This window comes from Triticum urartu, chromosome 4A (genome assembly GCF_056163025.1).
Source record: "Triticum urartu cultivar PI428250 chromosome 4A, HENAU_Tu73, whole genome shotgun sequence".
Classification (NCBI taxonomy): Eukaryota; Viridiplantae; Streptophyta; class Magnoliopsida; order Poales; family Poaceae; genus Triticum; species Triticum urartu.
The window spans coordinates 421,118,876-421,128,139 of NC_141876.1; the positions used below are offsets into that span (position 1 = coordinate 421,118,876).

Sequence of the window (9,264 nt, forward strand, 5' to 3'; positions counted from 1 at the left end):
ATGCATGAAAGATCGTCCAAGCCTATCGTGCGCACATATTGAAGCACTTCACGGAAAGGGAGGAGGCTGGACTAGGCAAAGAGTGGGTGCCTTTTCCATGGACAATCAGGCTAGGACCCGAAGAAGGAGCTCTTTGGCACAGACAACCGAACTAGCAACTTTGGGTTCGATTGGATGTAAAAAATTACTGAACATCCAAAGTCTTTTTGTTGTGATTGCATATGTTTATAATCTATATGCTTGTCAAATAGAGAAGGTCGGATCAGGGATGGACATTTGATGACTTTGGCCAGATGGCCTCCGCCCCTATTTCTATCGGCAAACATCTGAGGATGTTCATTTGGTGAACCGCGTTGGAGTTGCCCTAACCCCACCCGCAGCGGCAGGGCCAAACAGCTCCCAGCCTCCCACACACAGGCTGCCAAAATCACCAGCCCAGTCACTGGAGGGCAGTGCCCAGCAATTGAGCGCTCGGTTGTCAACTTGTCATGGTCGCAACCAGAAATGCTGTAGCATTGGTTCACGGCCGGAGCGGTCCCTGTATCAGCGTGTCACTGTAGGTGTCGTCTCAGCAGTAGCTAGATGGAGACACGGACGGTCTCTCTTCTCACGTGTCTGCTGGAACCGGAGCGACTGATTCTCGTTTTCCGATTTTCCTGGCTGAGAGCCGAGAAGACTGTTGCCGTAAGTAAAATGTTAACCCGACGAATCGACCTCGCCATGCATCACCAACGTCTTCTCACACCGCAGGATAAGGATGAACATGAATTTTCTTTTCTTTACGATTAGAGATTCTTCTAAGTAGCTGTCGCATCTTGCAAACGAATCCCATTACGGCACAGCATTGGAAACGCATCAACCAAAAGCATCATATGAGGGCAAACAAAAGCGCACTGGAAGAGCAAATGCAAAGGGTGCGACTCCCGGAGACTTCTCCACCGATCCCAAAAGGTTTCTCTCCTTTTTACTGTGGGGCGCTTGTGGGATGAAACAATTTGCTCATGTGCGGCTATCAATCCACCAAGCAGCCACGTAAGTGGAAGTCCACACGGCAGAACGAATAGTGATGGTACAATTCCGTGGGCCGCATGCCACACGCACCACAAGCTTTTTCAGTGAGAACCAGATAAATTAGCGTGACAAACAATCTTTGAACGCTAAGCTACCATGTGATGTTCCCCTTGAAGCTTTCGATGTTATTGTCGCTGTCATCGTCAAAAAAGTGGGTAGATTACCCAGGGCCAGGGTAGAAGCTCACTTGATCTTAAATCCAGATTTCAGGTCAACCACATTCCAAATATTTGCAGCCAGATTCTCCGCCTCTCCAGTGTAAGAGTGTGGTGTTAACTTCAAAAGACTTGACTGCGCATCCTCCGGCAGGTCAAGACCTTCAATGAACTTGCGTATGCTGTCTTTGGTTACAGCCTGGCCTCTAGTCATTTCCTTCAGTTTCTCATAGGGTTCGGGGATCCCATACCTTCGCATCACCTACAGAGGTCAACGATAAAATTACGGTTTGCCTCGCAGCAGCAGCAGCAGCAAAGCCTTTAGTCCCAAACAAGTTGGGGTAGGCATGATTTGCCTCGAGTGAAAATAATAATTGTTTTGGCTTTGACCACTTGAGAATACCACTGCAGGCTTAAATAATAAACATAGTGGTGTATTTGCCTAAATGCCATACTGGGGCATGATCACACAATAAGCACCTAATCTAGTCACTTTTTTGACAAAGTAAAGTATCTCATGATCCATACAAACTTCATAAATATACTAGCCTAACAAACTCCATGCAAGCATAGCACAATCACAAATCAGACTGAAGGGAGGATGAACAGAACAAAGCAAATCTTACAGTCTGTATTGGCTCTGCAAGGACTTCCCATGTTTGCTCCAAGTCCTCATCCAAACGGACTTTGTTCACCTGTACCACAACCAATTGGGCAAAACAATAATGAATCAGCAGATATAACCTAGGCATCTGAGGTTACTGATAATTGCATACTATATGTAACAAAAGTATTACTCCCTCCAATCCATATTACTTGTCTTTGATTTGTCTAGATACAGACACGTTTTAGTGTTAGATTATGATTTGGAGTAATATGGATCGGAGGGAGTATATATTTGGTTCCATTTTTTTGTGTAACTACTAAGTAATCATAACTCATAAGTAACAGTTAGGTAATATCCAAAATACTGATCGGACAAGGTTTTAGATGCAGAAAGATTCGAAATATTAACAAGGTCTGTCATTATTTATGCGTCTATGTTCAGAACGATATTTCAAAAAATTATATCAATTCATACTGTTGATGTCCTGTTAGAGTATAATAGCGTCTTAAAGAACATAGTCTCCTTTCATTTGTAACCAACAAACATTCCAAAATTTAGATTATCTGAATTCAGCCAAATAAACATCATTCAAGTACCTCACAAATTGCAGTTCCATGCTTACATACCTCCGTCCGGAATTACTTGTCACGGAAATGGATAGAAATGGATGTATCTAGAACTAAAATACGTCTAGATACATCCATTTCTGTGACAAGTAATTCGGGGAAGAGGGAGTATCGAGTTATATAGGGAGCAATCGTCCAGTGGAAGGCCTTACGGGGCAATGTGCGCGCCGAGGGGGGGGAGGGGGGGGGGGGGGGGGGTAGGAGGGAGAGGGCTGAATGGCTGCAAAATTAAATATGAGGAGCTAAAAGGACCAAGTCTTAAGACACCTACCTCTAGCTTCTTGATTCCCTGCATTGTTGCTTTGTAAGCCAAGAGTGAATGCCCTAATCCAACACCCAGGTTTCTCAAAACAGTTGAATCTGTGAGATCACGCTGTCATTGATGTACCATGGCAGTTCATTAGTTCAAGATACCAATACTTCAATAGAATCTAAATACAATGATTAAGTTGTTGTCTGGCATGGGTATTCAACATCCAAATAACACAATTTAATTCAGTTGCTGACGAATGAAGAAGGGGAAATTCAAGTGTAGAAGTGATAACATTACCTGCAACCTTGATATTGGTAGCTTCATACTTAAAGTACATAAAAGACCATTCGACACGCTAAGATTGCCTTCACTATTTTCAAAGTTGATGGGATTGATTTTGTGAGGCATCGTGGAGGATCCAACTTCACCAGCCTTTGGTATCTGAAACAATATGGGGGAATGCGGAGTAAGTTGAAATGGAGACAATAAGTCAATATGAGTAGGTTCTTTCTTGCAGTATCAAATCAAATTCTTCGACGATAGTCTACTCTTCATAGCTTTACCTGCTTGAAGTAGCCTGCTGATATGTAAGACCACATGTCTCTGTCAAAATCAGTCAAGACAATGTTAAACTGGACAAATAGATTGAAGAGCTTTGAGATATAGTCATGAGGTTCAATCTGCAAAGAGAATAAATACTGCATCAGAACAAATAATGCTGATAGAAATGTAAATAGTAGTTTAAGCGAGTGCCATAGGCTCATCATACTGCCAGTGCGTTCTGACACAAGTCATATCTCCACAGAAAAAATGATTCCCAAGATGTAAAAATGTAAGGAACAATGAAGTGACAATGTAGTGAAAAAACAATCACCTGAGTAACGTAAGGATTGAACTCCAAACCTAAGGACCTGACAAACTCTTCTGTCATCTTAGGCCAGTCAATTTCCGGATATGCAACTACATCAGCATTGTAATTTCCAACAGCGCCAGCAAATTTCCCTAGTATCTTAACCTCAGAAAAACTCTTCCCGATATCAGATAATCTGGCTGCAAAATTTGCCATCTCTTTTCCCAGAGTTGTTGGTGATGCCGGCTACAAATGGGAAGCTGAAAATTTTAAGCTAGTATTCCAGGCATATCAGCAACAAAAGGCTAGATCTTGGCATCTTGCTTGAGCAGTCCATGTCAGGAAAATGGAAGCCTCATGTCAATGAACAGTGTTGTCTATTAAGTTCGACTATTACATATAGACCATTGTGCTAAACTGCTAAACTCTGAACTGCAGCAATACTGAATAAAGTTTTTCACCTAATATTTTTAGCAAAAGTGGTTTATTTATAGAATATGGTAAAAACAAAGAGGATATTTGTCCAAAAAAATGAAAGAAACAATTACACAAGGTTTAGGCCAGAAACAATATGTAACGGTAGGATCGATTTTATTCCTATTTGCCGTTTTAAAAGAAAGTTAAATTTCTTGTCAACTCAACCCCTATCGACTTGGGAGTTAGGAACAGCAGACTTTTGAATTTGCTCCATTCTTTGTATGCTGTGCAGGAGTTATATCTATTCATGCCCTCTTATTGCAGCAATAGCAAGCAAATATAACAAAGCTCGAGTAAGTTTTTGTGGCACATGTTACATAATAGAACAGTTAGAGTCACACATGGTCAAATCTACTGCAAAACAAGCACCAAACTGACTCAAAAGGATTAGCACATATGAATATGAAGAAACAATAATTCAGATATTCATTAATCTCACACTATTACATACACAAGCATATATTAATAAAGATATTCAAAAGCTAAAAGGTGGCTCTAAATACCTGTCCGTGAGTTTTAGACAGCAAAGGGACGTGTGCATTTTCCGTTGCCAAGGAACATATTGCACTGCATACATCGATCATCACAGGGAACATAATTGTGTTTACCCCCTCTTTTAGAGCTAATGCATGTGACAAGTTGTTGATATCTTCAGAAGTGCATCCAAAATGGAAGAATTCCAAAACCTGGGAAAACATGATCAGAATGATAGTTGACTTCACTAAGGAAAGTGAACACACACACATCAACATCTGCCTTCAAAAATGAAAATCAGCGTATACCTTTGCAACCTCTGGATTTGAGCTGCATTTCTGCTTCAGATAGTACTCAACAGCCTTCACATCGTGGTTAGTTATTTTCTCAATTTGTTTCACCTCTTTAGCATCATTGATGCTAAAATCTTGGATGATTGCATCCAGAAATAGTTGGGCCTCCTCACTAAACGGCGGCACCTCCTTGACCTCAGGAATTTGAGAAAGCTTCAGCAACCATCTGACCTACAGAACTAAAAACCACTTCATTTACGTAGCATTGACCATGGCACACTAGCAACCGAACATATCCACACGAGTCAAGATTATAGAGACATGGTAGATATAATATAATACACGCACAGTGCGGATGCTATTCGAAGAGCCGAACCTCGACTAAGACGCGGTATCTGATGAGGCCGAACTCACTGAAGAAGGGCATCAAGTCCTTAATAAATCTGAAGTATCGGCCGTCCAGAGGTGATAGCGCCATCATACAGAAAGTGTCCAGGTCTGTCGCTTGCTCCAGCTCCCCCACCGACCTCGCCGCCCAGTCCAGGGGAGCACTCATCTGATCAACGAACGCACGGAACGCATCTCATAAGCAACCATCATCACTGGTTAAATAAAATGGAACGGCGAGTACTTCGGGAAGGTATCCCTCGCCACCTCGAGATCCCTGGCTTCGGCTCCAACGGCTGCAGAGCAGCTTAGGCGTCGCGGCGGCTGCGCAGTGGCGCCGAGCACGGCGGCTCTTGGGGCGACGGCCAAGCGTGGGGAGGCGAGGAAGGCGGCGGTGGCCGGGGACTTGAGAGAGGGCGGCGCCGACATGCTCGGGGAGGCGCGGCGGCGGCTAAAAACCCTAGGAGCGTGGAAGCGAGGACTGGCGGGGCCGTGCGGCGTGGGGAGGGGAGGGAAGGGGATAGGTAGCAGCAAAGCGGCGGAAAGGGAGGGTAGGGGTTTAAAGGGAAGAAGGGGTTTGGAGATGCTCGGGTGTGTTTGGTAGTAAGTAAAATGCATGGGCAATAAAAAAGAAAAAAATACATTAGTGGTCATTGAACTTATCGTGTATGTATGTCTAAAAAAAATCATCATGTATGCTTACTTTGGTTTCGGTACTTGAGAATACAATCAATGCAGTTCTTTATATGTATTGAGATGATTATACGATCATCCAGACCATATAGATCTATATTTTATTTATTTAACCGGTCAAACAATCCACATGACGCCTCGTAGAGTCCAAAGAAAAATCCTAGTGGTTGTTACGTGAATGGTTGAACGAGTAAAATGATTTCTTCCTCTGGTTGGACACCTGGTGAGACGGGTGCAGTTGGCCCATAAGTGTGAGGTCTCGGGACTGAATCTTATTTTCCTTTCTTTGTCCACCCACTGACAGGTAGGGCCCACATAGATCGAGAGAGAAAATGAGCTGACGAGGCGCCATGTGGATTGTTTGACCGGTCAAATAGCTGGAATACGGAGCTATACAATTTGGCAATGACCTTATAATCACTTCAACACGTATATAGTGACTGTATTAACCGTATTCTTAAGTACAGTAACCAAAGTGAGCGTACATGATAAGTTAAATGACCATCAATGTATTTTACTCAAAAAAATGCATGGGCGGTCATGATTCTTTCGGTGAAGTGTTTACTGGGTCTTAATACTTTTAAAATGCACATCTGAGTTCTAATTTTTTAAAGTGATTCATCCAAAGTCTACAATTCGTCTAACCCGCGCCGACTGATACGTCCATTTTGCATCATATTGTCCTACTATTATTTATGATATTTTTATGCATAATAATGCTTTTTTGAGTAATTCTAATGTCTTTTCTCTCATAATATGTAAGGTACACACAAAGAGGGAGAATTCCGGCAGCTCGAAATCTGGACCTTAAAAAACTACGTCAGGCTACATATTCTGCACAACTCCCAAAGAGCTGAAACTTTACGGAGATTTTTTATGGAATATATGAGAAATATTGGAGCCAATAAGTATCAGAGGGGGCCCACCAGGTGGGCACAACCCACCTGGGCGCGCCAGGGAGCCCAGGCGCGCCCTGGTGGGTTGTGCTCACCCAGGCCCACCTCCGGTGCCAATCTTCTGGTATATAACTCATTTTGACCTAGAAAAAATAAGGAGAGGACTTTCTGGACGAAGCGTCGCCTTCTCGAGGCGGAATTTAGGCAGGAGCACTTTTGCCCTCCAGCAAAGCGATTCCATCGGGGGAACTTCCCTCCCGGAGGGGAAAATCATCATCATCATCACCAACATCTCTCCCATCTTGGGAAGGGCAATCTCCATCAACATCTTCAACAATGCCATCTCATCTCAAACCCTAATTCATCTGTTGTGTTCAATCATGTTACCGGAACTATAGATTGGTGCTTGTGGGTGACTGGTAGTGTTGATTACATCTTGTAGTTGATTGCTATATGGTTTATTTGGTGGAAGATTATATGTTCAGATCCAATATATTATTTAATACCCCCTCTGATCTTAAGCATGATTATCATTTGTGAGTAGTTACTTTTGTTCTTGAGGTCACGAGAGAAATCATGTTGCAAGTAATCATGTGAACTTGATATGTGTTCGATATTTTGATAGTATGTATGTTGTGATTCTCTTAGTGGTGTCATGTGAACGTCGACTACATGACGCTTCACCATATTTGGGGCTAAGGGAATGCATTATGGAGTAGTTATTAGATGATGGGTTGCAAGAGTGACAGAAGCTTAAACCCTAGTTTATGCGCTATTCTGTAAGGGACTGATTGGATCCAAAAGATTAATTCTATGATTAGGATTTATCCTTAATACTTTTCTCGTAGTTGCGGATGCTTGCGAGGGGGTTAACCATAAGTAGGAGGTTTGTTCAAGTAAGAACATCACCTAAGCACCGATCCACCCACATATCAAATTGTCAAAGTATCGAACACAAATCAAACCAACATGATGAAAGTGACTAGATGAAATTCCCGTGTACTCTCAAGAACACTTTGCTTATCAAAAGAGACCATTTTGGCATATCCTTTGCCACAAAAGGATTAGGATACCTTGCTGCACTTTTGTTACTATGATCATTACTTGCTTGTTACAATATCTTACTATCAAACTACTTTGTTACTTACAATTTCAGCACTTGCAGACATTACCTTGCTGAAAACCACTTGTCATTTCCTTCTGCTCCTCGTTGGGTTCGACACTCTTACTTATCGAAAAGAGCTATAATTGATCCCCTATACTTATGGGTTATCAAGGCTATTTTCTCGCGTCGTTGCCGGGGAGTGAAGCACCTTTGGTAAGTGGAAATTGGTAAGGAAACATTTATATAGTGTGCTGAAATTTACTGTCATTTGTTACTATGGAAAACAATCCTTTGAGGGGTTTGTTCGGAGTATCTTCACCTCGACCGGAACCACAATTAGCTACCCCTCAACCTACTGCACCTACTGAAAATATTGAATATGGAATTCCTTCGGGTATGATAGAACAACTGCTAGCTAATCCTTATGCAGGAGATGGAACCGAACATCCTGATATGCACTTGATATATGTAGAACAAATTTGTGGATTGTTCAAGCTTGCAGGTTTACCCGGAGACAAAGTTATGAAAAAGGTTTTCCCTTTATCTTTGAAGGGAAAAGCATTGGCATGGTATAGGCTATGTGAGGATATTGGATCATGGAATTGGAATCATTTGAAATTGGAGTTCCATCAAACAAATATCCTATGCATCTAGTTCATCGTGATCGGAATTATATATATAATTTTTGGCCTCATGAAGGAGAAAGTGTCGCTCTAGCTTGGGGGAGGCTTAATTTAATGTTATATTCATGTCCCAATCATGAGCTCTCAAGAGAAATTATTATCCAAATTTTTTATGCTCGGCTTTCTCGTAATGATCAAACCATGCTTGATACTTCTTGTGTTGGTTCTTTTATGAAGAAGACTATTGATTCCGGTGAGATCTTTTGGAAAGAATTAAATGCAACTCTGAATATTGGGAGCTCGACAATGGTAAAGAGTCAGGTATTAAACTTAAGTATGATTATGTTAAATCTTTTATGGATACCGATGCTTTTCAAAAGTTTAGCACTAAATATGGACTTGACTCTGAGATAGTAGCCTCCTTTTGTGAATCATTTGCTACTCATGTTGAACTCCCTAAAGAGAAGTGGTTTAAATATCACCCACCTATTAAAGAATAAACTAAAGAACCGGTACCAGTTAAAGAAGAAACTATACTTTATAATGTTGATCCAGTTGTTCCTTCTACTTATATTGAGAAACCACCTTTCCCTGCTAGGATAAAGGAACATGCTAAAGTTTCAACTGTGGTTAACAAAAGCTATATTAGAACACCTAAACCTTATGAACAAATCAAAGTAGAACCTGGTATTGCTATGGTTAAAGATCTCTTGAAAGAAGATATGGATGGGCATGCTATTTACTTCTGTGAAGA

The 9,264-nt window shown here is 41.7% G+C and overlaps 1 protein-coding gene across 1 annotated transcript; it reads right to left on the bottom strand.

Moving 5' to 3' along the window:
* Positions 1–942: 942 nt before the first annotated feature.
* LOC125551880 (uncharacterized) lies at positions 943–5,739 on the bottom strand. Its single transcript, XM_048715263.2, has 10 exons — positions 5,461–5,739; positions 5,183–5,362; positions 4,822–5,037; positions 4,543–4,725; positions 3,587–3,808; positions 3,276–3,392; positions 3,010–3,153; positions 2,731–2,832; positions 1,853–1,921; positions 943–1,488 (listed from the first exon to the last, which is right to left on the bottom strand). Exons 1-10 carry the CDS (start codon positions 5,620–5,622, stop codon positions 1,255–1,257), a joined length of 1,629 nt encoding a protein of 542 aa, XP_048571220.1. The 5' UTR covers positions 5,623–5,739; the 3' UTR covers positions 943–1,254.
* Positions 5,740–9,264: the final 3,525 nt, after the last annotated feature.